Below are 27871 nucleotides of genomic sequence, written 5' to 3' on the forward strand. Positions count from 1 at the left end.
TGTCCAAGGTGTTAGTGTATTTACAAATACCTCTAGAAAAGTCCACTTATGGCTTTTCAACAACCCTTACAGCAAATGGACCAGCGCTGTTCACAGAGCAAATACTGATTGAATAAATCCTGCATTCCAATGATTTATTTCTATCAAAACTTCTCAATCTATAGTCACTACCTATTTGCCTGGATTATTTTATTGAATTACTGAATAAATAAATTATTGCGGTTTAATTCTTTTCAAAGCTATGTCATCATTCAGTAAAGTATAAAAAAGCCAGTGCGGGGCTGGCCTGGAGTGGTTAGGTTCTCGTGCTCCGTTTTGGTGCCCCAGGATTTCCCCGGGTCAGATCCAGGAGGCAGACACGGCATCGCTCATCCAGCCACGCTGAGGCAGAGTCCCACATAGCACCACCAGACGGACCTACAGCTAGAATATACAACTATGTACTGGGGGGCTTTGGGGAGAAGAAAAAAAAGAAGATTGGCAGCAGATGTTAGGTCAGGTGCCAATGTTTAAAAAAAGAGAGAGAGAGAGAAAGAAAGAGCCACACTTGTTAGGCTTCTATGTGTATTAAAAAAAGAAGAAAAACCCCCAGCGAGCCAAGCAGGCTAGCCAGGATTGGTGAAATGCCTCACTCTAGGCTCTCCTCCTCCATCTTCCAAACACGTAAATGCTGCCTGGGTTGTGCTGAACGGGATCTGAAAGATCCTCGTTTCGTTTTTCCAAATGCAAAAAAACGCAAGGGCCTTATTCCTTAAATGTTAAACCCAGAATGTCCAATTACACTTTTACAACTTTGTTCATGTGGCACAATCTGCCAACTTAGGTTTTTTTTAAGTTAGGCTCACTTTCATTCTGTCCTTACCAGATCGATGCTAGCTTTTTACAATATTCAAATGCTTGGGCAGATATTCCAGGGACACTCGAACGCTGTTTTAAGATTGGCGTTAAAACAGATGTCACTGGAGTTACGGGCAAAAATTCTAAGGTTTTGTTTTTAAAATCTTTTCAATCGTATGTCAACCTTTAACTTTTAAAAGCAGTTATCTTATTTTCACCACAGAACAACGCACACAAAATAAGAGAGACTGTAATGTCCCAAGAGCTTCACGTCTTTTTAACGTTTTAAGCCGCAGAGGTGTGCTCACGTCCAGGGTCCATGGAGCTGCGCGGAGCCCCGGAAGGGGCGCGAGCCCTGTCTGCACCGGTTCCGCGGGAGGAAGGCGGCGCTTCCACCCTCTCACGCGGACCCGGGACGACGCGGCGGGGCGGCGGGCGCACTGGAACGTCCTGTGTGACGTCCGCGCCCCGCCCCCGCGGCTCGCCACTTCGAAGCCTCTGTTCCAGCGCCGGGGAGTTACGTGGGTGTGAGCCCCCGGGCCCGACAGCCTGTGGGCAGCTGCCGCGTCCTGCTGCGGAAGGAAACACGAAGCGGGCTGCGGAGACCAAGAGCTCCGGGCGGAGCGGCCGGCACAGGCTCAGCGGGGCAGGCGACTCACAGCAGCCCAACACTTCGACGCGTCCCTCCGGCGCACCATCGGCGCCGGCTCCGGGCGCGCGGCCCGGCGCAGGGGCGGGACTTCCGGTAGGGCGGGACTTCCGGCAGGGCGGGCCGGGAGGCCGGGGCTGTTGGTACAGCTCCTCGGTGGCACGTGGCGCGTGTTTTTGGCGTGGGGGCTTCTCAGCGGTTTGCGAGGCCACACATCCACACAGAGGCCGTCGGGTCGGCCGCGGGGGCACCGTCTCCGTGCGGCTCCTGTCTCGGCGCTGGGTGGGCGGCCTCCGCGGGTGGCGAGGCTCGGCGCGCGTCCGTCATGGACTACCGGCGGCTGCTGATGAGTCAGGTGGTTCCCGGGCAGTTCGACGACGCGGACTCCTCCGACAGGTAGGCGGCCGTGGAGGACCCCGGCGCTCCGGATTCTGCTCTCGCCGCCGCCCCGGTGGGGAGTTGACGCTTGTTAGTGGTGCAGAGGGAGACTGTAGTTCATCACTCGGGGGCGCGCCTCAGAGCCTTGGAGTCGTTCTGCATCGCAGCTGGGCCCTTGGTCCTGGGGTACGGCACAGTTAACGAGCGCCTCTGGTCTAGGGAGTCCGGGGTTCCCACGTGGTTAGCGTCGCCGAGAGACAGGGTTGGGGACAGCCATTGGGAAACATAGGTTTTGCGCTTTATATTCAGCATTCAAGAAATATTTATTGAGCGCCCACTGTGTGCCAGATTGTGTCCTGGGCGCTGTAGAAAGTGATGCACAACACAAACTGAGTCTCAGCTGTGATTGAACTTTTCCTTCTCTGCTTGAGAGGGAGGGCAGACAAGTATATAGAGATTTAAAAAACAAAAAAGGATAATGATATATACTATGCAAATAACTAAAATCGGTTGATATGCCAAGTGAATATGGTCAGGGAAGGTTAAGTCCAGATCTCAATGACAAGAAGGAGCTAACCTCAGGAAGAGCAGAGGGAACAGCATTTCAGGCAGAGGGAACAGCAAGCGAAGAGGCTCAACGGTGGAATCCCTCTTGGCTGTGAAAGGAAGATCTAGAGGGCAGTGTGCCTGCAGCACAGTGGAGGTAGTTGAGAAACTCAGTAGGTAATGATACAGAAGTTCTTCTCAGGGGCCGTGACATGTAGAGGCTGACAAGTGGTGGTGAGGAGTTGAGGTGTTATTCTAGGTCTTAGAGGAAATCATAGGGGGATTTTAGCAGGGGAATTACGTCATCAGATTTACGGTTTAAAGGAATTATTCTGCTATGGAGAGGATGGTTTCGGAGGGCAGGAATGGAAGCAGAGACTAGTTCAAAAGTACTGAAGTCATCAGCTCAGAGATTGTGGGAGCTTGAGACAGAGGCATAAGGATATGTTTTGGGGGAAGAAGTGACAGGATTTGGCGGTGGATTGAGAAAATAGTTTGTGCTTTTTGTTTATGGTAAGGACTTGTTACATAGATTTTATTAGTCAGTTGGGGGTTTTTTCAATAGCTGTATGTTGATGCCTTTCTGTGTGTCAGATCTGGTGTTAGTTGGTAGGGATACATTGGTAAACACCACCCTGATTGACCTGAAACTTGCCCTCTAGCAAGGGGAACATGTTAAGTCTAATTAAGACAAGTTACTTGTATTAGAATTGGGTAAATAGTATAAAGGAGAAATGGGGGAAGAATAGGGAAGACCTCCCTGAGTGAGTGATGGTAAGCTAATACTGGAAGGGGGAGTAAAAATGAGAAGGGCATTCCAGGTTTATGTTTACAGATGAGCATGCAGAAGGTCTTAGGGAAGAAGTTAAGTGGAAAGGAGAGACAGCCAGTGTGGCTGGTGAATGGTTTAATGACAATGAGTGCCCTGGTTTACCATCCATCACTGGATGTAGTGAGGATAAACCGAGGACTTTGCCCCTCCTCCCCCACTCCAGGAGATTTTTGGCAATCTCGAGACGTTTTGCTTGTCACTGCTAAGGGTGGTGGTACACTAGTGGCATCTGGTAGATAGGGCCGGAGATGCTGCTGCGCATCCTGCAGTGCACAAGACAACCTCCCGCAGCAAAGGACTGTTTGGCTGAGGTTGAGAAGTCCTGGTACAAATGAAGATGTCACTTTAACCTGCCCACCTAGGCTTTTGGCAATTGAAGGATCAATTTATTGATTATGTTTATGAAATCCTAGTAAATAGCAGGTGTTTAATGATTGTTTTTTCTCTTCTTACCCATATCCATGGAGATTTGGAGCCCTCTAAACTGTGGCTAATTAATAAGTCTGGATTGATATCTGAATTTGCTTAAACTCGTGTCTGACTGTTTTTAAGCCTGTAGTGCATATTATTGGTTGTTTTATAGACAGTTTCTGTCCTTATTCTCTACATTAGAGGTCAAAACTGGTAGTACCTCTCTTGAATTTGGCCTGCAGATATGTTTTGTTGGTAGGCACAGTGTTTTATGTAAATTGAACATTCCAGTTAAGTGGGAGATTTTATACAAATATCCAGATTTCTGGCTTTTCTTGAAAAACTGCAAAGACCTGATAATATTGGGTCTGAATTCTCACATGGCAAAAAAAGACCCTATTAGTTGTGCTGCCATTTCCCTGGGCCTGTTCTCTCGGTTTGACAATCCCCACTTGTCCTGTTTTCTTTGACCAAGCCTGCTTCACCCAGCTGTGGTGCTCGTGTTCGCTACTCCTTCTCTTTATGAACAAGAGTGGTTTGAAGTTCTTGGTGTAACACAAACCTTGATATAGTTTCCTTTGTTGGAAAATAATGTTGAGTTCAAAATAAGGCTGCTTTAGATTTATTCCCAAGTTTTGTCAGAAAGTTTTTTTTTTTCCTCTTAAACCAGCTCAGTGAAGTTTTCCTTGAATCAGTTCATTCTGCAGAGAAGGTAACTATATCAATTCTAACCTCACTGAGGCAGAAGCGGATTTCACACCCTCATGTACTTCTTCCTTAGTTGGACCTGGAGAATAAGCAAACAACTCCAACAGAACTCTGAAAAACTGGGGAATTTGGTATTAAGTAGATTAAGCTTATTGGGAGATTTGTTGTAAGGGAAGCTTTTAGATTTGTTGGTATAGGTTTAATGTTATATCATAAATAAATACCTATGTTTGTCCAATTAGAGTATGTGTAAACACGCTGAAACCTTGTTCTTTCTAGTGAAAACATTGATTTGAAGATAATCAAAGAGGAAGATGACTTTGTGTTTGAAGACCTTCAAAATAATGTGAATGAGAAGATGGGTGACGGTGAGATAGAAGATGAGGAGGAGGAAGAGGATTATGATGACGATGACTGGGACTGGGATGATGGCATTGGAAAACTCACCAAGGGTTTTACCTTGAATGGAGGGAGTAACCCACAGGTATTTTATAAATGATTCTATGCATCTTTGTGTTGTTTGCTTATATCTTATTTTTTAAAAGGACCTTTTGTGGTTCTGGAATTGAATAACTGAAAGATTTTCCTCAGGTAATATAGTCCTGTAGTTCCAGCCTTTAGTGATTTTCATTCTTTGACCTTTCCATATTTCTGATAATTTCCCGGAGGTGGATTCTTTCCATAATCAATTTAAAAAGTTATTTAAATTATCATAAGATTATGAGCTTTAAAATCTGCATGGAAAAGGATATGAGTAGACAATTTACTACAAAAGGTTAAGAAACATGGAGGAAAAGTTCAGCCTCATTAATAATTGAAGAAGTGCAGATTAGGTTTGTAGAGATGCCATTTTTTCCACCTACGAAACTGACAAAGGCACAAAATATATAGTTGGTGGTCAAGTAAGTAGGTACAATTATTTGGAGGATAAACCTCCAAGATTTGGTAAATGTAAAAGCTTTAAAAACTTATAAAATAAACACTCTGACTCAGCAATTCTTCTATGAGTGTGCCAGGACTTAGTTACAAGAATGATCCTCCACTCTTGTTTGTAGTAGAGGAACATGGGAAAGAACTTTGATTAAATTTACCGTGGGACTGATTTCACATAATAGCCTATTATTCAGCTATAAAATATGTTGCAAAGGAAGGCTGTATTAATGACATGGAGATAGGTTCTCATCTCCCGTCATCTACCGTGTGCAAAACGCAAGTTAGCAGACTGTGTGGCGCCGCCTCCTCACACTGGAAGGGCTAAGTGTGTCAGGAGTCAGAGCCACAGGATTAACATGGTACATCCTCCTGGATAAAGGTTCCTCAAGGTATGCAGAGGAAAAACTTACAGTGTTCCTTTGAATATTAAGATAGCTATAACGTGGACTGGAATGCAGACGTTTATAAAATAACCAAATGAATTTCACGCTTCTGGTCTTGTTTTGGTAACCTGTTGATTCATTGATGAGACTTTGAGCAGTTTCAACATAGGATGTAATCCCTTTTCTTTCGTTCTTTTTTTTTTTTTGAGGAAGATTAGCCCTGAGCTAACTACCACCAATCCTTCTCTTTTTGCTGAGTAAGACTGGCCCTGAGCTAACATCCATGCCCATCTTCCTCTACTTTATATGTGGGACGCCTACCACAGCATGGTTTTTGCCAAGCGGTGTCATGTCTGCACCTGGGATCCTAACCAGCGAATCCCGGGCTGCTGACAAGCAGAATGTGCGAACTTAACTGCTGCACCACCCGGCTGGCCCCCAATGTAATCCATTTTAATAAAGCTAGAAAAAAAAAGACAAAGTTTATTTGTTTAAATTTTAACGTATTATGTTAATGTAAAATAAATTTAACGTATTAGATTTTACTTAAACATACATTATTTTAATTAAACATTATTTTAAAATTTGTATTTAATAGAAAATTTTAAAAAGTTCTGTGCAAACAAGAAACAGCTCGGCCTTAAAGTTCCACGCTGAGATAACAGGATTGAACTGGTGATGGTTCCAGGCCTTTTTCTCTCTGCTGTATTCTCTTGTTTGTGGCTTCTGGCTGTCGTCTCCCTTTCTTCTCGTTTTGCTGCTATTTAAGTTTGTGCGTAGCACTCTAGGTGCTAAGCCTTTCCCTTCCTTGAGATACTAGGCCCAAAATGAAATTCTTAGAACCAGTTTAATGTAGGTCTTAGCTCTTTATTATACACTTTGGCGGTAAAGGAACATTCTCAAGTTTTAAATCTATGAAGCAGTCAAATTAGAAAAAACACATTTCATTTTAATTTCTTATTTATAATACTGAAGAATACATTGTAGAGAGGTTAAACAAACAACCCAGATTATGCAGACTCTTTGTTTTAGCCAGTAACTTTAATCTTCTTTTTCAAATGCCTTTTTAAGAAATTTCTTGGATAAATTTGGTTAATTCTTAGGGTACTCCTCTGAGTATTGATGCTTTAATAGTTAACTGTGAACTAGGGAAAAAAACATTAGGTAAACTTAGGTTTGTATTTATAACTAGTGCTTTAGACTCTGGTACTAATTTCTTCTAGGCAAATCGACAGACTTCCAACTGCAATTCAGCCAAAATGTCTACTCCAGCAGACAAGGTCTTACGGAAATTTGAGAATAAAATTAATCTAGGTGAGTTTATAAAATACATTTCCTCACTGGGCTATGAGGACATTCTTCAAAAACTGTGAAATGTTATAAAATTTTGTTAGATCAAGAAGTGAATATATTCCGTGTTACAGACTGAATGATCATGCTTAGAGAAAATAAAAACTTTGTAATTTGAAAACGTGGCTTCAAGGAAAGACTTTAGCTTATGCCTTTTTTAATTCTGTTTTATGAACCTGTAATTCGAAATGAAACTGAAATTTTTAGAATTAAAGTTGAAATTCAAGCAATTATATTATCTATATTAGTTGTACAAAATAATAATAGTGTCTGAAATTCCACACGTGCCGATATATTTGTTTTGGGAGATTTCTGCATCTAGATTTTGGCGGCTCAAAAATTACAGCTGTGGTGATGAAAGTGACAACACTTGTTATTAAGGAAACACGACTTAGTGCTTACCATTAAAAACATTAAACATTTTTCTATTCCTAAAATATATTTACTTATAATAAAATATTTAGAAAATAGAGAGGGAAGAGGGGTAAGTATCCTATTCAGAAAGACTGTTAATGTCTTTTTGTCTTATATGTTGTTTACATTGTGGATTTTTTGTATTTTTAGATAAGCTAAATGTTACTGATTCTGTCATAAATAGAGTCACTGAAAAGTCTAGACAAAAGGAAGCAGATATGTAAGTAATATTTTAACTATAAAACATGACTGATAAGAAATAAGTCTAGACAAATTAAGTAGCATCTTGGTCATAATTATTCTGCAAGGGATGTTCCTTTGTATATGTAAACCATTTCTTTTTTTTTTTTTTTAGCTTAAATGAGAGTATCCTATGCCTTTGTAAGATAAAAATACTAACTGAATCTTTTTAAGAAATATATGGTAAAACTATAATCTTGTGAAATTCACAAATGCACTCTTATGAGGGTAACTTTGTAGGTTCCAGTTTAAACTAAAATGTTAGAGTATAGAAGTGTTTCCTTTTTAGAATTTATTAAGAATTGTTTCCTTCCATGAAATCTTTTTAAAAATTCAAAGGAAGATTTAAAACTAAATGATATAACTGAGAACTGTTTCCATTTACAACTTCTGTTCTCAAAGCCAGTTGTTTCAGATCTAGCTAACTTCTAAGTGCTGATAACTCAGGCATTAACAGTATATTACAGAAAATGACACGAAAATCATACAACTAGAAGTGTTCGAACTCAGCTTAACCAGTTTTCTTCTGAATTATTGCTGTGCCCAAAAGATACTAGCTTCTTGAGAAGCACCGTAGTCATTTATTATTTCATTGAAGCGTCTGAATCTTTGTGTTTGAATCTTTATTACTTTAGGTTAGTGGGCCAATGGAGTCACTTAGTGTGTGAGCTGAAGCTAATCAATGTCTGCATTTTAACACGGAACTCAGTAACTGTCTTGAAATGATAAAAACTTGTGTCTTTGTGGGAAAGGACTCTTAACGAGAAAGCCATATAAACGACTTCTGTACTCATGGAATCATTAAAGACTTAAGGACAGCATTAACAGACTCCAGCCTCATTCCCTTTACCCCAGCTGCTCTTCTTATTTAATGCTTCCGAAATGTGGGTAGATATTTTCTTCTTACTGCAGATGTCTTCGTTTTACCCTAGGGAACTGAAGTGCTGCTTAGTAAAGGGAAATGAAGGAAGCTTCACTGAGTGATAAAACTATGATGAGATCAGGAAATCTGTTGTTAAAGAAACTGCCTACCTAGAAATTTCACGGACTCATGTGTATTTAGAAACTTTTTATTTTGGCTTCTCTGACTGAATTTGAAATACATGACCTACCCTTTTTTGGTTTTGGTTAGGTATCGCATCAAAGATAAGGCCGACAGAGCAACCGTGGAACAGGTATGGTTTGAGTGTGTGGCAAGCTCTCGTTTGAAGTTAGCATTTCTTTTCGCTTTGAGTTGTAGTTTGCTTTCATCCTTCTTGCTTAATGCTAATGTTACCTAACAGTTACTCCTATTTGAAATTACTCCTTCTTAGAGTTTTAGAGACCTACATTTTGCTTTGTAATAGGATAATTAATAGATAAATTAGTCATGCTCCCTCCGTGGCCCTGTGAAGCCAACACGCAAAACATTCATCTCCTCCATGGAAGGGAAGCAGAATCGATTGTAAGACCAGGAATCTTTTGTCTTAAACAAGGTCTCCAGGAATTTTTTAGCTTTCCCAGAAGATAGGTCAGGTGTCTGCCACAAAGGGGGCTGGAGGTGTGTGAGAGAGAGAGAGGTAATGCCTTCAAATTTTCAGTTAGACATCTCTTACTTGTTTAGAAATTATGCTTGTTTTATTCTTTCTATTCAAGGATGGGGGAAAATCAGCCCCTGATTTTCCCACATGTAGAGAGTTGTGATTGGGTGTTAGCATTGGCACAGAGTTTTGATGTGAAGAAAGTGATAGAAAGGATCAGAACATTACTACTGCTACCACGCATGCACATATGCACAAACACATTTTGCAATAGTAGCCCCTTCGACCTGCAGATCCTTGGTTAGGACATAAGCACCTCTTTTGCTGGCCACCTCAATCCCCAAGGGAGTAGCACCCACCCTGAGCTCTAGAACCGTTTGCTCAGTTGGTGAATTCCGCCTTTAGGCAGGAAGGAGTAGGGTCTGGGATCTCTGTCTGCATTGTCCTCTAGTTTATTTATTTTGTGAGGTTTCTTTTTGTGATTGAAAACAGTGTGGTCTAGCTCAGAGAGATCAGGCAGCTTTACTTTTTGAAGACCCTAAAATAACTTAGGCAAGAAATCCTTCCTTTTTCTCTTTCAAAATTAGTTTTGCTGAGAGTATATATCTTGAGTCTGAAGCTGTCTTTTTAAAATACGTATTTGTGGGTTTATTTGCTTCTTGTATTTATCTTTCCTTATTTTGTGTTTAATTCATTTGGTCCGTTGCTCCTTCCCGTGCTCCTAACCTGTCTGCGTACTGACTTTGCAGCAGCACGGGTCTCTGCCTAGGTCCTGTACTCCCCTCTCTTTTCCTGTGTGGTGGAGAAGGAACGGACACGTACTGCCTGTTCACTCACGTTCCTTTCGGTCTTCTCTAGTTGCACTGGTCATTGGTTGTCTTTTAGTCCACAGTCCTCCAGTGTTGTTTTGTTTCTGTTAATGTTAGGTTTCTGGTGTGGCTGCAGCCACCTCATTGAAGACCCTAAAGTACAGTTAGATTGGCCGCTTTATACTGTCTCACTCCATGGAGCTGGAGGAGCTACTGCAGGTGTCCCTTGAAATTGCGTGTAAATTTTTGGCTGCCTCCATTTCAGGCATGGACAGGAGCAGGCTTTAAATTCATCGCCTTCCTGCCAGTATGGGGCTGAGTGAGGGGCTGGCAGGCTCCGCCTGGAGCAGCCGCCTCCTCTGTCCACCGAGCCCTGCTCTGGGGGCACCAGGAGCGCAGCTGTTGCGGCTCCCGGGGAGCGGGGCCATCCCGACCGCAAGCCCGGAACATGCTGACTAAGTGAGGTGCTGCAGGCCGCCGTGGTTGAGTTGGACGCCAGCGCCATGGTGGCTGTTCCTACTAACACGCTGTACAGCCTGGCCTGCTCAGCGAGCTGCTCGGCACTGTGTACTGCCTCAAGGGCCGCAGCGAGGCCAAGCTGCTAGCCGTATGCCTGGGCCTTGTGGCCGACATCTACAGGTACTGCCATGTGAGAGCACCCGAGGGGCTCCTGAAAGACCTGTTACCAGTACCAATGACCCTGGTGATGGAACGCTCAGAGCAGCTCAACAAGGACCTGAACCCCTTCACTCCTCTTGTAGGCATCCGGATTCCTGACCATGCCTTCATGCAGGACTTGGCCCGGGTGTTTGGGGGACCACTTCCCCTCACCAGCGCTAACCTCAGCTCCCAGGCCAGTTCTCTGAATGTCGAGGAGTTCCAGGACCTCTGGCCTCAGTTGTCCCTGGTCATTGATGGGGAACCAGCTGGGGATGGCCAGAGCTCTGAGTATCACCTAGGCTCAGCTGTGGTTGACGTGTCTGTGCCTGGAAGGTTTGGCATCATTTGTCCAGGCTGTGCCCTGGAAAGTACTACAGCCATCCTCCAACAGAAGTACAGGCTGCTCCCTTCGTACAGATCCTGCTTGTGAAAGTTGGGAGGAGGGGGTGCCTAAGCACTGGTGCTGGACACCATGTGTCTGTCTGCTGGTGGCTGCCAAGGCCTCATTTGCAGAGGCCAGTGGGGCTGCAACGTCACTAGTCTGACCCTTTAAGGCAATGTGTCTTAATACTGTAGATCAGGTCCCAGGAGCTGCTGGTTTAACGCCTCACACCTGGTGGGGGAGGTTATATTTATCATCTGTAATTTCATATATCAGCCAAAAGCTGAATAGAGACTAAGAACATTCCTAGGATGGCCTTGTTCTGATAAGTTTCTTCCCTTTTTTTTTTAATTTTTGAAAAATAATTCAAATAACAGATTTGAAATGTAATGAGAGCCTCCTCTCTGGTGGGTAGGTGGCATTTAAGGTCCAGATCAGCTAGAGCACCAGCTGGTGCTGTTTAAGTCTGAAGTGACCAAAGGTGTGAGTTTGTGCTCCTGGAGCTGGAACCAGCTGAGAGTGAAGATTGTAGAGCCACAGGCCAAACACTGTTTCCTCTGAACCAGGGGGCTGCTGGCGTGTGTGCTGTAATTGCCTGGCCAAGAGAGTCATCATTTTGGTCTAATGGTGGGAAGTCAGCTCAATTGGCAAGGGGTGGGGGTAGGGGGTCCAAATTAAAGAATATTGGAAAACAAATCTCTGCTATCCCTTTAAGCCAGGGACTTTTTTCTTATTTATTCATAAAATAAATTATAGCAAATTATACGTATAACACCTTTATTTAAATCCAGTGTCTATTCACCCTTTATCTTTATTCATATCTATACCAAGTGTTAAACGTTGTTGTTGGGCATTTGAACTTTGGTTTTCTTTAATAGAAAATAATGCTGCTATTAAACAACTTTATAAATGGGAAAAAAAATTGATCACCTTCTGTTTGTTAAAGAGGACTTTGGGGCCCTTTTTACTCCAGACTGACTGCTCTGACTTTGAAGGAGACCTTTCCTGGATTGACTCATCTGTACCAGGAGTCTGCAGACTCATTCTTTAAAGGGCTGAATGATTGATTCTTTAGGCATCGCTAATTCTTTTTTTAAAAAAAACTCTTTAAAAGTGGAAAAACCTTTCTTAGCTTGCAGGCTGTAGAAAAACAGGCTGCGGGCTGGATTTGATTCCTGAGCCGTTGGGTGCTGACCCCTGGGTTAAAGTTGCATATCTAATAAACTGGCCACTGAGCACTTGGAACATGGCTAGTTTCAATTGAGATGCACTATAAATGTAAATACAAACTTCATTTTAAGACTTAATGTAAAAAACAATGTTGAATATCTCACTAATAACTTTATATTATCTGTCAAAATAATAGTGTTTTAGATGTGTTGGATTAAATAAAATATGTTAAAATTAGTTTCACCTGTTTCTTTTGACGTCCTGTAATGAGGACTAGAAAATGTGAAATTACTTAGATGGTTTGCAGTATATTTCTGTTGGCTAACATTGATCTAGTCAGTTTCTGCTTCCCTTGTACTTGGTAGCTTTTGATTTCCGTGACTGGATGAACTTGTTGGTTTGTTGTCTTTCTGGTTCCTTTAGCTTTCACCTCACATTTTATGTGCTAAAAATCAGAGTGAATAAAAACACCGTAATAGAAACTCTCATTCAGGCAGCCGGAATAGCATAGTACAGTTAAGCTCTTCATTTGGTAATTGTCAGGGGCTTCATTGGGAAATATTTGATACTATCTTTCTGAAATTTCTACTTTTTGCATTTCTTTTTAGGTGTTGGATCCCAGAACACGAATGATTTTATTCAAGATGTTGACTAGAGGAATTATATCAGAGATAAATGGCTGCATTAGCACTGGAAAAGAAGTGAGCTGTTTTTTGGATGCCTGAATGTTTTCATGTTAGCTTTCTTCTTTCAGATACCAAATGAATCTAAGGCACTTAGTAAATATAGTGTGCCTTTAAAAAGAAATCTTTTTAAAAACTATACCCAAGTCGGGAGGGTTTAATACAGTGTTTCTGAAAATGGCTTTATTAATATTTATGACCAGTAGAAAGTTGTGCACATTGCTGTGCCTTTCCACTGCCATTACTGTATTGTATCGTTGAGCCCCTAGTATACCCAGCAGTAAGCTTAGGGGGTCACTTGACTGCAGGCCTCAGTCCTGTTCAGACATTTACCAGTGGTGGTGGGGGTTATGGTCTAGTTTCTGTGAGTTGAGTGTTTTTCTTATTTTTTCCTTTATATTTAGATAGGGAGAGAGGCATGGTGTTTTTAAGTTAGCACCTCATTCTATAGGAAGCAGTTCTCAGTGAAATTCACTTTATAAATCACAACATGTAAGAATGTCTTCAAGTATTTTCCACATATTTGAGATAGAAAAAGTTTGAGACCACTTCTCACATGTACTTAAATTGAATTTTACTATATATGTAATTTGGAGATATATTTACTTTACCTTCTGGTATGATGTTTTGTATTTTAATTCACATGTGCAGAAAATGATGGTGTACCTTATGCGTGTTATTTCGGTTCACTTGACTTTTGAAGATGGAATCAAATAGACTGGAAAAGTAAAGTACTGTTTGTAGTTACTTAAGATGAACTTAATTTTTTTTGTTTTTGACTTAAACTAGGCTAATGTATACCATGCTAGCACCACAAATGGACAGAGCAGAGCAATCAAAATTTATAAAACTTCTATTTTGGTGTTCAAAGATCGGGATAAGTATGTAAGTGGGGAATTCAGGTAAGCTCAGACTTTTTTTCCCAGTTGGCTTACTTTCTATTTCCTAAAAAATAAAAAGTAGAATAATGGAATGATTGAAATAACAAATATTTTTCTTGTTCAAGATTTCGTCATGGCTATTGTAAAGGAAACCCCAGAAAAATGGTGAAAACTTGGGCAGAAAAAGAAATGAGGAACTTAATCAGGTGACTGTCTGGGGATGTGCATGCTGTGCCCTGCACGTCGGCTCAGCCCTGTCCTACGGCAGGTCCCAGTGTGGCTCTGCCCAGAGGCAGGGACTCTATAGGGCCGTTCAGTTCCGTTAGATCTGCTGAGGGAAGCAGAAGAAACAAATTTCTGGACAAGTGGGAACTCGCTCCTCTTCTCTGTTCTAAGAATCCGTTACAGAAGCATTCTGCCACGATTCACATTTATTCAGCAAGGGTGGCTCATGTGAGGGGCCTTGGAAGCTGCGTGAAAACGTTCAGCATTTAGACTGAGGATGATGAGGAGCTGTTAGAGGACCATAAACAGGGAAGTGACACAGTCCGGTGGTGAGAACGATGGGTCACGTGTTAGTAAGTGTTGGAGTTTTAGACAAATTCTGTTAGATCCTAAACTCTGCTTATTGTAGTTTCCTTATTTTAGTCCAATTTTGGACACATTTCTGTATTCTTTGTGCTCATGCCTTTGTATCAGGTAAAGGTGGCTTACATAGCAGAGATCAAGTTTCCACAAAAATTTGAAGGATTTTTTCCCCCTCTTTTAAATGTTTTAACTTTTTTTTTCCTTGAGGAAGATTAGCCCTGAGCTAACATCTGCTGCCAATCCTCCTCTTTTTGCTGAGGAAGACTGGCCCTGAGCTAACATCCATGCCCATCTTCCTCTACTTTATATGTGGGGTGCCAAGCGGTGCCATGTCCTCACCCAGGATCTGAACCAGCAACCCCTGGGCCCCCAAAGCAGAACATGCACACTTAACTGCTGAGCCACCGTGCTGGCCCTTATTTTAACTTTTTATATGCTGTACATAGGTGACATATACTGGATATTTTAGTATCAAGCAAGTAGTACTTATTTTGAAAGTCCTTCTAAAATTTTGTGCTTAGTTAGCTGTTGGTTGTGAGTCCAACTAATTTTATTAAGCTCTTTTCAGACTGATCAACTCAAAAGATAATTGCAGACGTACCTGCTGTATTTCATCAGTACTAAGGTGCAAATTTTTTTCATGGTTTCCCATCTCTGGAATCAGATTGGCTGTTAGAAGCTATAAGATGTCATAGTTGAATTGCCAGTGTTTGTCATTCTTGGGGATACATAATGGTGTCACCTAAAAGCTCTGGTCTTAGAGTTGAAGAAGTACAATAATAGTTTCAAGGCCATGGTGTTGTTTCCTGGCAGCAGTATTAATCTTGAATTGTTTTAGATGCCGTTTCGACTTTTCGTTAGTCCTTTTCTCTGTCTTGATATCGCAGGCTAAACACAGCTGAGATCCCATGCCCAGAACCTATCCTGTTGAGAAGCCATGTTCTCGTCATGGGTTTCATTGGGAAGGATGACATGTAAGTATGTGCAAGGCCTAATAATTACTTGCTCAGAACTGTATTGTTAAGTGCTTTAAATTAGCCAATGAACTAATATTTCCCATTTGAATGGCTCCTTTCATCTTAGAATATTTTTTATCCACGTTTTCTGTTGTATTAGTGCATAGAGTTATCAATTTATTCTACCTTTTTAAGTCTTAAAATGCTTCAGAATAATGAAGTTCGCCCTGTTTTTGAGGAATGTATTATACAGTAAGCTGGGACGGCGTGTTTGTTGACAGCTTCTTGGAATGGTGTGTCTCTAGTGAACCAAGTTGTCCCACGCACAGTTCATGTGCTCAGGTGTAGAAGAGAGTGCCTGTGTCATAGTAGCATGAGGCGAGAAAACTTGTCCTGGGTCAGTGTATGTTAGTTGTCCCTTTTTTTTTTATTCCAGGCCAGCGCCACTCTTGAAAAACGTCCAGTTATCAGAATCCAAGGCTCGGGAGTTGTATCTGCAGGTCATTCAGTACATGAGAAGGATGTATCAGGATGCCAGGCTCGTCCATGCGGATCTCAGCGAATTTAACATGCTGTGAGTGTGCTGTGTCCCTTAGGAACCCCCCGTAAGTCATTTCGTGTCCTTTAAAAAAATGAACAAAATTCCCAATCCAAAGAAGTCATACTAAATGCTGAAGTTCGGAAGTTGACTTCCACGTGGTCGCAGTACAGGATGTGTTCCTGCCTTTGGTGACTTTAGTCACAGAATTGACCTCTCTTGATCGTTAAAGGACTTTGGAAGGTTTCTCAGTTTTCATCCCTTGTTAGTCAAAGCGGCCTCTTCTCCTTACCCACCTTGTTTATTTTATTAGTTACTTCTCTTGCTCTTAAAATAGAACTTTTTAAACAAAATGTAGGAAAGTAGTCATATCTGATAGTCCCCGCACGTCTGGCCCTCACGATACCCAAGTGGAGGTGTGCATCCCTGATGCCTCTCACAGTCCCCGCATGTCTGGCCCACAGGTACCACAGTGGAGGTGTGTACATCATTGATGTTTCTCAGTCCGTGGAGCATGACCACCCACACGCCTTGGAGTTCTTGAGAAAAGATTGTGCCAATGTCAATGGTGAGTGGAAGCTGGAATTTTCTCCCGCCTTGTTTGTGCTTGTTGGTTCTGTGCTCTGTTAAGCTGCTAATGTAAGGTCTTGGCACTAACTCGTTCGTTGCAGTGATACCTCTGCCATTAACTAGAGATGGCGTGTTTTTCTCTGTTTCTCTGTAAAGTAGTTGGAATAATAACCTTTTCCCTCGTAAAGCTGTCATTAATGTTTTCCTTCTGACAGATTTCTTTTTGAAGCGTGGTGTTGCTGTGATGACTGTGCGGGAGCTCTTTGAATTTGTCACAGATCCCTCAATTACACCGGAGAACATGGACGCTTATCTCTCGAAGGTGAGATGGGGTGAGGGAGGGAAAGAATGGAAAATGGCAGTAGTAATTTGCACTTACGTGGCACTTCTGAGGGTCTCAAATTGCTCAGCATAATATTTGTTCATTTCGACAGCTTCCCAAGACCTTTTCCTTCTGATTTCACAGGTGGGGAACCAAAAATATAGTAAAAAGCCAATGGTAAAGGCAGGTTTCTTAACTTTAATCATCAGGCAAGATCCGCAGAACTTTTTCCATCTTGTAAAACAGAAACTCTGTACCCATTAAACACTAACTCTCCACTCCTCCCTCCCCTGAGTCCATCTGCTTTGTGTCTGAGGTTGCCAACTCTAGGTGCCTCCCGTGAGTGCAATCAGACAAGATTTTTTTTTTCTTTTTTTTTTAAATATTTAATGGCATGAAAGCATACAATTTAAGGACAGGTTTTTTTTTTTTTTTTAAGATTTTATTTTTTCCTTTTTTCTCCCCAAATCCCCCCAGTACATAGTTGTATATTCTTAGTTGTGGGTCCTTCTAGTTGTGGCATGTGGGAAGCCGCCTCAGCATGGCCTGATGAGCAGTGCCATGTCCGCGCTCAGGATTCCAACTGGCGAAACCCTGGGCCGCTGCAGCGAAGCACATGAACTTAACCACTTGACCATGGGGCTGGCCCTCAAGGATTTGTCTTTTTCTAGCTACCTTGTTTTGCGTAACATAATGTCCTCAAGGTTCATCCACGGTGTGGTGTGTGTCAGAATTTCCTTCATTTGGAAGGCTGAATAACCTTCCATTGTAGGTGTAGACCGCATTTTGTTTATCCATTCATCCAGAGATGGACACTCAGGTTGCTTCCACCTTTTGGCTGTTGTGAATAGTGCTGCTGTGAACACGGGTGTACAAATGTCTCTTCAAGACCCTGCTTTAATTCTTTTCGGTATATATCCAAAAGTGGAATTGCTGGATCATATGGTAGTTGTACTTTTAATTTTTTGAGGCACTGCCATGCTGTTCTCCTTAGTGGCTGTACCATTTTACATTTGCACTAGCAGTGCACAAGGGTTCCAGTTTCTCCACATTCTCACATCCTTGCCAACACTTATTTTTTTATTTGATTTTCTGTTTTGTTTTTGTGTTTTGTTTTGAGTAGCTATCCTGATGACTCTGAGGTTGTATCTCTTAATTTTGATTTGCATTTCCTAATGATGAATGATGATGAGCATCTTTTCATTTCCTTGCTGGCCATTTGTATATCTTTTTTGGAGAAATATCTATTCAAGTCTTTTGCCTATTTTTTAATTAGGTTGTTTTTGTGTTGTTGAGTTGTAGGAGTTCTTTATATATTTTGAATATTATTAACCCCTTATCAGGGGCTGGTCTGGTGGCATAGTGGTTAAGTTCATGTGCTCTGCCTCAGCAGCCTAGGGTTCATGAGTTTGGATCCTGGGTGTGGACCTACACACCGCTCATCAAGCTATGCTGTGGCAGTGTCCCACATATAAAATAGAGAAAGATTGGCACAGATGTTAGCTCAGGGCCAATCTTCCTCACCAAAAAAAACCCCAACCCCTTTTCAGATATATGATTTGCAAATATTTTCTCCCATTCCATAGGCTGTCTTTTCACACTCTTGATACATAGAAGTCTTTTTTTTCTTAAGATTTTATTTTTCCTTTTTCTCCCCAAAGCCCCCCCCCATACATAGTTGTGTATTTTTAGTTGTGGGTCCTTTTAGTTGTGGCATGTGGGATGCTGCCTCAGCGTGGCCTGATGAGTGGTCCCATTTCTGCACCCAGGATTTGAACTGGTGAAACCCTGGGCCACCGAAGCAGAGCATGCGAACTTAACCACTCAGACACGGGGCCGGCCCCGATACACAGAAGTTTTTGATTTTGATGTTCATTTTATCTATTTTTACTTTTGTCTGTGAATCAGAATATGGAATACATGGCATCCATGGTCCTACACAGGTTTCAGGTTTTCTCTGACCTTTTCATGTTCCCCCTCTCCTGGAATGCCTTCCCATTTCTACCTGTGCGCAGCTTGCTCTGCCTAGTGAACCTTAAAGCTCAGTTCAGAAAGCCTTCTTGAGGAGGCATCAGGCAGAAACAATTGTTTCCGTAGGTATATTTTCTATATCTTGTAAGTCTATGATAGAAGTAGTCACACTGCATCACTTCTTAATATATTTGGTTCTTTTTAATTTTGTCACCCTCTACTAGACTATGAACTCTTAAGGGACAGAGTTGCATTCTTGTATTGCCAGGACCTAATCAGTACCTGGCACATAGTAAATAATCACATATGTTAATTCAATAAATAAATATCACATCATTTTTATTCTTAAACTCTTTAGCACTAATTTTAGTGTGTGAACTTAAAAAACCCTAGTACCACTATTTTTCCCTTTCTTCTACGTGTTCTAAATAGAGTAGAGAACACATCTTCAGTTTTACGGTTTTACAAGCCAGGAGAGTCCTGTCGCGTCTTTGTCGCCTCCGTTGCAGTCCCTGTGCTCAGCGCTTCCTCCCATGCCTGAGGCTGCAGCAGCCTTGGAGCCGCATACTCTCGACTAGAGGGCCGTGCACCGTCCCTCTGACCCCTTCGTGACTGCTCAAGAGTTGAAGAGTGGTTCTTCGTTCTTTGGGTCTCGCTTTTCCTTTAGTAAATATTTGTGCTAACCATTTAAAAATTAGTAAAAGTAGTATTAATTTTGAGAGAGGGCTAGAGATCCCCTGAGGCTGGACGAGTTTGATTTACTCTGTTACTTGTGGGTTGATGGCAACCTTTGTGGTGTGAGCTCACCTGTCCTGCTGGAGGACAGCACGTCCTTCTTCAGGAGTGTGAAGAGGCTATGGACAGAGGTTAGAGCAGGTCTGTACTGAAATTGGGAAGTGAGTGGATCCTCTGTAGGTTGAATGTAAAGCAGAGTAATTTTTGTTTTCTTTCCAAGGCCATGGAAATAGCATCTCAAAGGACCAAGGAAGAAAGATCCAGCCAAGACCATGTGGATGAAGAGGTAGAATTTGTTATCTGTTCACAGCCTCAGGAAACACTTGTGTTTTGACGTTTGGTTTTTTGTAATACTGCTAGTGCATGAATTTGATTTTAATAAATCAGTTTTTTGAATGATAATATTTCCTTGAGACTTAATATGTTAGGTAATTTAACTGAGTCAAATTGTATAACTTACATTCCTTTATGTCCTTCTGCTCAGCAACCTATTAGTCCATTGTCCTGGATGGAGAATGTTTTTAAAGAGCCTATTAGAGTGTGATTCAAGAAGGAAAAGCCTATTTTAGTTTGCAAATGTGAATTTCTACATGATTTAAATGTTGATTCCAGTCACATTGTTGATTTTGAATATTTACGTTTGGTTAAAAAAAAAATTTTAATCTTGGGAGTCAGTGTACTTTTTGTGAAAGTGATCTATACTGGGCTTTTAAAAAAAAATTCTCATAGTTATTAGTGAGATAGATGAATATAAGGTACCCTATATCAGCAATTCTGAGCCTTTTTTCACAATAGTGTAGGGTGGATAATGATCCCATGTAAAACATGTTCCTCTGTAAGGCATAGCCGAGCAGTGCTTGCTAACTGCAACTCCACTGCCTTCTCTCCCACTCAGAAAAGCTTTTTGGAATGCAAACAAGGGAAAAGAAGTGTTACTTTAAGGGTAATCTTAAATCATTTAGTGTTTTATCATTAGTAACAAATTGCTGTAGGCACGCTACACAGCAGATACAACCCCGGTGTGTGCGAACAGCCTGGCTGAGAATCAGTGCTGCAGACGATGATGCTAGATCCCTCTGACTTGATACGGGGGAGGATGCTGAGGGAATGTGAGAAATATGTGAATGACAGTTTCAATTTTACTTTTTCTCTGTGTCTGTTAGGTGTTTAAACGAGCATATATTCCTAGAACCTTGAATGAAGTAAAAAATTATGAGAGGGATATGGATATAATGATGAAATTGAAGGAAGAGGACATGGCCATGAATGCCCAACAAGACAATGTGAGTTGCTTGGTTTGTATGTAGCAAGCAAGTTTACAAAGGAAGCTACCGTCCCCAACCTGCAGGCTTGAATGTGGCTTCGAATCTACTGAGATGGCTAATTCCCTTTGCATTAACATGTTCTCTGTGCACATTGGATGTAAAGGGAATTCACTGGTATTTATGAAAGGAAATGATACATTTGAATGAGTCCAACAGACTATAATTGCAGAAAAAGGAATATTTGCATACAAGTCTAGGCTATAAATGGTTATTATACTATATCCATTAACATATATATTTCAGGGTCTGGAAGATTTTTTCCTGTTAAAGGGGAAGATAGCAAATATTTTAGGCTTTGCAGGCCAAGAAGCAAAGTTGAGGCGGTTCTGTGGGTCATTATATAACAAGAGAGAAAAATTTCCCCCAAATTTGTATTGATGAAATTAAAAACACTTTAATAATAACTGAATACAACTTTTCATGATACAGGTCTACTGATGAGAAAAGAATGAAGTTATTTTGGGGAGAATACATTTCATTTAATTAAGATTCAAAGTTAGAGTTTTCTGTCGTCAAATTGGTCTCATATGTTCACCTGTAAAAACCATCAGGCTGCGGGTTGTGTTGGCCTGTGGCCGGAGTTTGCTGATGCCTGGTGTTTGGTGGACGAGGATAACATACATTCTGTGAACTTTCCATGTTACTGTGAGATACGTTTTAGGCTCCTTTAGTCACACGAGATACTGTGTGGCTCACAGTGTTATTTCTTAATATTGCAATGTGTGTATTTCACTGTCTAGTTGGATGTTGATTCTTGTTTTTTTCTTTTTGGTTACAAGATTCTGTACCAAACTGTCACAGGGATGAAGAAAGATTTGTCAGGAGTTCAGAAGGTATGAAAAACATGTGTTGCTGTTCATTTATGTGAAAAAAACTTTTAAAGAATATAAAATTTAGGGGCCAGCCCTGGTGGCCTAGTGGTTAAGTTGGGCTCACTCTGCTTTGGTGGCCTGGATTCGTTCCTGGCGCAGATGTATACCACTCTGTTAGTGACCATGCTGTGCTGGCAGCCCACATCCTGAAAAATAGAGGAAGATTGGCACGGGTGTTAGCTCAGGGCAGATTTTCCTCAGAAAAAAAAGATTTAATGTATTATTAGAGTTAAATTAAGAATGATATAGTAGTATTAGTATAGATACTTTCAGAGTCATGGGCATTTTCAGAAATGCCCTTTTTGTTTCATTCTTTTTAACTATAAGACTGAAGTATAGAAATTTGTGGTTTCTTTTTCAATCTGCTTCTGAATTATTCTTTTGTTGTAGTGAGGCATTGATCCCTTTCATATCCTGGTCTTCATTTGTGAAGTTAGTAATGAAACTGTGCTGCTTCATGTTTTACAACCAGCTTTAAAAAACAGTGGAGGGCCAGCCCTGTGGACGAGTGGTTAAGTTCGCATGCTCTGCTTCCACGGCCCAGGGTTTCCTGGTGCGGACATGGCACCGCTCATCAAGCCATGCTGAGGTGGCGTCCCACATGCCACAACTAGAAGGACCCACAACTGAAAAAAAAATGCAACTGTGTATTGGGGGGCTTTGGGGAGAAAAAGGAAAAAAAAATTTAAAAATCTTTAAAAAAAAACAAACAGTGGAATCTGGTCTCATACTAGCACGAAACCTGCTGAAGACCAATCTCGTGAGTCTAGCAGTCTTATAGTGCTGGATTCCTGCAGTGGTTTTTCTAAAAACAATCTTGTTTTGTTTTACGTTTTAGAATAGCAGGGGTTTATTCTGATTTGAATGATAGTAAAGGTAGTTCTTGTTTCTTTTAATGTTCTTAAAGGCTTAACTAGGAAGGATCACAGTTTGCTTTTTGAAAATTTACTGTGTCTTTTTTATGGGAAGAACTGAATTAGGAAAATCCCAGTATTTTGCATGTCTGAGTTGTATATGACAGGTACTGTGGGGCAGTTGTGCTTTGAATTCCAGAGCATGAAGGTTTTGTCGCAACTGACTAGAAAACCTTTTTGTACAATTGCCTCTTAAAGATCTGTTTTTTTCTTACAAAAGGAAACCTCGTGTTTTTAAAAAATGCTTCCTGCTGCTTTAAAAACTGCTAAACTTGAGAAAAAAACCTGAAAATTTCTCGTTTAAATATTGTCTTCCCTCTTGATTGTATTAAGAATATGTTACTTGAAATTCAGTCTATAGGAAAACAGCTGTGAAGTTATCCAAATAAGTGTTTATTTTTTATTTCTATCTCTATTTCACATCCTTCCAAATCCCAACAGTCCTGATTTGCTGAAAGAAGCAGAACAGTTCTGGTGTTGACGCAGGTCGCCCAGTAGGGCCCCGTTTCCTTCATTTGGGTACATCCCCGAGCCTCACTGGAATGGCTGCTTCCCAGCTTCCTCCCAGATGTTGACTCTGTTGTTTTGATGTTTCAGTACAGGATGTTTGTCAAAGTCTATCTGCAAGGCTAAAATCTGAATTCTGGCGTTAACACATTTGATAACAGTAGATAACTGATTGGCTTAGAAGAACATGGTTCTGTAATATTTTCAAGGTGCCTGCACTTCTAGAAAATCAAGTTAAGGAAAAGGCTTGTTCTGATTCAGAAGATGCTGGAGGCTCTGAGTGTGCTGACACAGACTTGGAAGAGCAGGGAGACCATGCTTGCTCCAAGAAGCCCCCCACCGACCTCGAGGTTGATAAAAAGGTGAGCCAGGAACTCAGATTCCCTTGCTCTTCAACATGGCAGCACAGCTGCTCACATTTCACTTTAAGTGTCTGGATTATGGTGACTGAAAGCAGTGTTGATCAGTAAGTACCTCTCATTGTAGTTTCAGTTCCCAAGTGTGAACTGCACTCTTGGTGGTACATTATCTAGAGATTGGATTTCTATTAGGAGCTCCTTGGGTACTGCCCAGAGAGAGGACACACTGAATTCAGTACGTTGATTAAAATGATTATCATTCACTTGAAGTACAGATGAGGTTGGAGTTGCCCCACGGTGAAATACTGAAGAGCCATTTCAGAGGGATTTCTAGCCCAGTCTGGTGTTTCCAGAATCTGAATGACTGTTTCTTCCACTCCTAGCCGTAGACATAAAGAGACACTACCGACGGACGGGGGTTGTGATAGTGATAGTGACTGATAGTCACTTAATGACGGAGTACGCTCTGAGAAACGCATTGTTAGACAATTTCATCATCGTAAGAACTTCACAGAGTGCACTTACACAGACCTAGATGGCGTAGCCCGCTACACACCTGGGCTATGTGGGACCAGTCTCACAGGCCACCGTGGCACGTGCGGCCCACCGCCGACTCGCTGTTGTTAGGTGGTGCACGACTGTGTTCTTTATTCTGAGCGGAATCCTGCCTTAGAATCTGTGGGTCCTGACACTCCAGAGAGACGTGTCCAGCTCGCTGGTACATTTCCCCTCTTTGCCTACTGGAAATGAATATTTTGTCTCTTTCTAACCTTTATTTCTTTTAAAATATGAAACTTAATAAAGAAAAATAGTTGCAAACATTTAATAACATCCTCACGGATCTTTCTGTTTGGCTGTCTTCAAATTTCTGTTGAGACCTTAAAGACAATTTGCACCCAAAATTCCACTACCAAATCATAATCATTTTTCATTTTTTCATGTTACACTCACTTTTTATCGTTTTACATACTTTTTTTTGGGAAAGATTTTATTTTTCCTTTTTGTCCCCAAATCCCCCCCGTACATAGTTGTATATTTTAGTTGTGGATCCTTCTAGTTGTGGCATGTGGGATGCCGCCTCAGCATGGCTTGATGAGTGGCGCCATGTCCAGGCCTAGGATCCAAACCGGGGAAACCCTGGGCCCCCAAAGTGGAGTGCGCGAACCCAACCACTCGGCCATGGTGCCGGCCCCCGTTTTACATATTTTTTTAATTTAGTTGTAATATTAATGTGTATGCTCTGAATGAAATTTGTGGGTTTTTTAATTTTTGTTTTTGTTTTACAGGAAAGAAAAAAGATGGTCAAGGAAGCTCAGAGAGAGAAAAGAAAAAACAAAGTTCCTAAACATGTGAAAAAAAGAAAAGAGAAGACAGCCAAGACAAAAAAGGGAAAATAGAATCAGGACTATGTTACGTACAGTAATTTTCCGTCAGTTGCTTTTCTGGCCTGCACAGTAAGCTGCCTCTGGAAGATGGGTTACTGATTTAACCGAATGGTGATTACGGCAGCATCTGTGAAGACTGATTGGGTGTCTTCGTGTAATTATGTAAAGAGCTCTGAGCTCTGTTGCCTAGACCTGTCCCTGGCTCTGTCTGGTATTATCAGAGGATTTATTTAAGCTGCTGTGTTAATGAAGAACTTTGTACAGTTTTATATATTTTTTCTCTTACAACATGTTCTTTGAAGCATCGTACATACTTCAAGGTGATGGACATCCATAGCCTTTATGTGGGTGTAAAGGCACCTTGGACAGGCTGGGGCACGTTGTTTTTGCTTTGTTTGTACATGCCAAAGACCCATCTGAAATCATTTGCTGGTCAGGCCATGGTTTCTGTACAAGGGGTTTTCACTGATAAGAGAATTCGGTTGGCTGTCGATGTAATCGTTCACAGCGGCTCTGTTCTGTCTGCATTGGCGATCATTTGTCATGCACTTACTCTTCATCTTGAATACTCTTTTTTAAGCTAGGGCCTCCTAGTTCATAAGCTATTTCACATTCAGCTATTTGGCCTGTTCATTCATCTCTCAAATATTTGAGTATTTCAGTGCTAGGAGTACAGCAGTTAACAAAACAGGCAAAAACTTCTAGCTTCAGGTAGTTTACATTTTAAAGGAAGACAAGATATTAAGATAAGTTAAAAAACAGTGTATCTGCAGGTGATAAAATCTGTGGAGAGAAATAATGCAGAGAAGAAATAATGCCTGGGGAAGTGGGAGTTTGCAGTTTAAAAATAGGCCACACTGAGAGGCTGTATTTCAGCAAATACCTGAAGAATGTGAGTCATGTGCATTTCAGGAGTGAAGAGCATTCCTGGTAACGCAAACAGCAAGTGCAAAGGCCCTGAGGCAGAAATGTGCCTGAAATGTTCTAGAAACAAGATGCTGGAGCATCATAACCAAGGAAGAAAGTAGTAGATGAGATAAGATGGTGTTAGGCTATTGGAGAGTTTTTAGCAGAAGAATGATATGATCTGACTTCTGTTTTGAAAGGATTGTGATCACCCTGGCTTCTGGAGAATTGACTAGGAAGCAAGGGTGAGAGGCCAGTTGGTTATTTATTGTGGTACCCCACATGAGAGGTGATGGCTTGGTCTAGGATGGTAGCAGCGGACATGGAGCGAAGTGGTTGTATTCTAGACAGAATACAAAGGTAGAGTGAACTGGCCGTGCTAAGGGAATACCTGAGGAATTGGGAGAAAGAGTGAAGGACGCCCTCAGGATTTATGACCAAAGCAACTGCAGTGAATGTTGGAGTTGTGACTTAATGTTGGCACTGTCACTTCCCAACTGTTGGGAAGCAATGTGGGTGGAGCAGATTTGGGAGTAGGAGGGTAAGGTAAAAGCTTATATTGCCACAAAGCAAAAATGTTGAAAGAAATTACCAAGTTAGTTTTTATTTTTTACCATGTACTTGATATTAGAAATGTCTCTTTTAGCCCTTGCATCAGACATAGTTTCTATAAATAAACAGTTTCCCTAAAACTGAAGCTTGCACCTGCTTGAGAGTTGGTGGATTATTGGTGGCGGGTCCGCTGAGCTTTTAAAATTTTAAGTCAAATTATCATGTTCATAATACTTTTCCTTCCTGACTTTAAAAAGTTCAAAATACAATTTCAGTGAAAGACGACAGTAGCCCCTCTGAAATATTCTACAGTTAACACAACCGAGGAGAAAGCTCACACAAACGTAGCCATCCTCCCGACTGTGGGGAGTTCGTCTCAGGGTCTTCTGGGGCCTGGCCTAGCCTGGCCTTCTCTCTGACAAGGTGTGTATGAAGCAAGCGGTCAAGCTCCTCAGAGCGATCTTATGGCGACTAATGCAATTACTCACTTTGGAATCAGTTTCACTTGGGCAAAAGTAGTGTCGGCCAGATTCAGCACAGTTCATTCTCATTTACGTTGCTGTCGGGAGGGAGTGGCTTGTAAAATGCCAAGATTTGGGACTATAGGGGGAGTCTAATTTGAGGAACGTTTTTCTGATAACTTTCGCTGTTGTGGCTGTTGCCCTGTTTGGATTCTGGGACATAGACTGTGGCTGAGTGGTAACCACTGGTCGTGTTCTTGCTGAACTCATCTGAGACCATATTTCCAGTGTTTCTTTCTCACCAGGAGGCTGGGAAGGAAGGAGCCCATTCTTAGCCAAAGTTATAGGCTTGGATTGCCTTTGAATTTGACAGGTTTAGTGTCTGGATTATTCCTTGTACAGTTACTTTCCAATGGGAGAGATGAGGTTCAGGTCTCTTGGCCCGAAGGCTGGGACATAATTCTGTCAATTGTAGTAGATGAATCTGATTTTCTGGCCTATTTTGTTGATTTTTCTAATCCTTTCAAATAATGCAGGTGTTACTAAAAGTTTACCATGAGAAACCTGGAGATTCCTTTGAAGACAAAATCACAGCTGTTTCTTACGCTGCTCCACTTCCTGCTCTTCCTTGGATGAATCAGTTGAGGAACAGAACTTTCACGGGCCCGGAAGCTCCAGCCTTTGAGCGTGGCCTTGGAGTGAAGAGAGAGGAATTGGGCCAGCTGTTTGCCCAGGTCTGATCAATCTGTGGTTCTCAGCTGACATCACGTTTTCTTCAGCTTTATTTGTAACTTGATGAAGGTGGACCCAAGAGATCTGAAAACCTTTATAGTTTAATATTGAGTTGTTTGAGAAGATCTCTCCTTTTCATGAGCATTCTGCTGAACTCAGTGCAAGCAGCTTGCTGTTTCTTTGCTGCAGGCCTGTGCTGTTATGTGCCTGTGATTTCACTAACCTTTTGGCTCAGAAAATGAAGAGCTGAAAAGAAAAACATCCTAGAAGCTGGAAAAAAATTCAGTTTAATATCATGGGCTCTGAAAAATCATTTTCATTTTCAAAAGCTTGACAGGTTTCCTAATTTTTAGTTGTCTGTAGACATAGTAAATAAAGATCATGAACATTCA

At 41.5% G+C, this 27871-nt stretch overlaps 2 protein-coding genes and 1 pseudogene across 23 annotated transcripts in view; 2 read left to right on the forward strand and 1 right to left on the reverse strand.

Moving 5' to 3' along the window:
• The window catches only part of CAGE1 (cancer antigen 1), a 45633-nt gene extending 44052 nt beyond the window's left edge, over nucleotides 1–1581 (reverse strand). For 3 of the 16 annotated variants that reach the window (XM_070244917.1, XM_023624416.2, XM_023624417.2), the window contains exon 1: nucleotides 1146–1569. In XM_070244917.1, the coding sequence (XP_070101018.1) occupies nucleotides 1146–1158 (13 nt within the window). In that variant the 5' untranslated portion in view covers nucleotides 1159–1569. Of the gene's footprint in view, nucleotides 1–862 lie in introns of all 16 variants that reach the window. The other 13 variants (XM_070244919.1, XM_023624419.2, XM_023624420.2 and 10 more) reach the window with 10 other exon arrangements.
• RIOK1 (RIO kinase 1) lies at nucleotides 1232–27871 on the forward strand. 7 transcript variants are annotated; one of them, XR_011429884.1, is made up of 18 exons: nucleotides 1232–1582; nucleotides 4641–4845; nucleotides 6901–6991; nucleotides 7592–7661; nucleotides 8814–8856; nucleotides 12831–12923; nucleotides 13695–13807; nucleotides 13912–13992; nucleotides 15262–15348; nucleotides 15767–15904; nucleotides 16333–16436; nucleotides 16654–16760; nucleotides 19687–19752; nucleotides 20630–20749; nucleotides 21571–21624; nucleotides 23294–23446; nucleotides 24730–26709; nucleotides 27284–27871. XR_011429884.1 is itself a non-coding variant. In XM_005603556.4 (17 exons), the coding sequence occupies exons 2-17, from the start codon at nucleotides 4720–4722 to the stop codon at nucleotides 24838–24840; spliced, it is 1557 nt and encodes a 518-aa protein (XP_005603613.3). In that variant the 5' UTR covers nucleotides 1232–1582; nucleotides 4641–4719; the 3' UTR covers nucleotides 24841–27871. The 7 variants fall into 7 exon arrangements, 4 of the variants coding, with proteins under 4 accessions (XP_005603613.3, XP_001490410.3, XP_070101024.1 ...); XR_289060.4 differs by having other exon boundaries at nucleotides 1321–1882; XM_005603556.4 differs by having other exon boundaries at nucleotides 24730–27871.
• On the forward strand, nucleotides 10302–11252 carry LOC102148047 (threonylcarbamoyl-AMP synthase pseudogene; annotated as a pseudogene).

Source organism: Equus caballus, chromosome 20 (assembly GCF_041296265.1).
Source record: "Equus caballus isolate H_3958 breed thoroughbred chromosome 20, TB-T2T, whole genome shotgun sequence".
Classification (NCBI taxonomy): domain Eukaryota; kingdom Metazoa; phylum Chordata; class Mammalia; order Perissodactyla; family Equidae; genus Equus; species Equus caballus.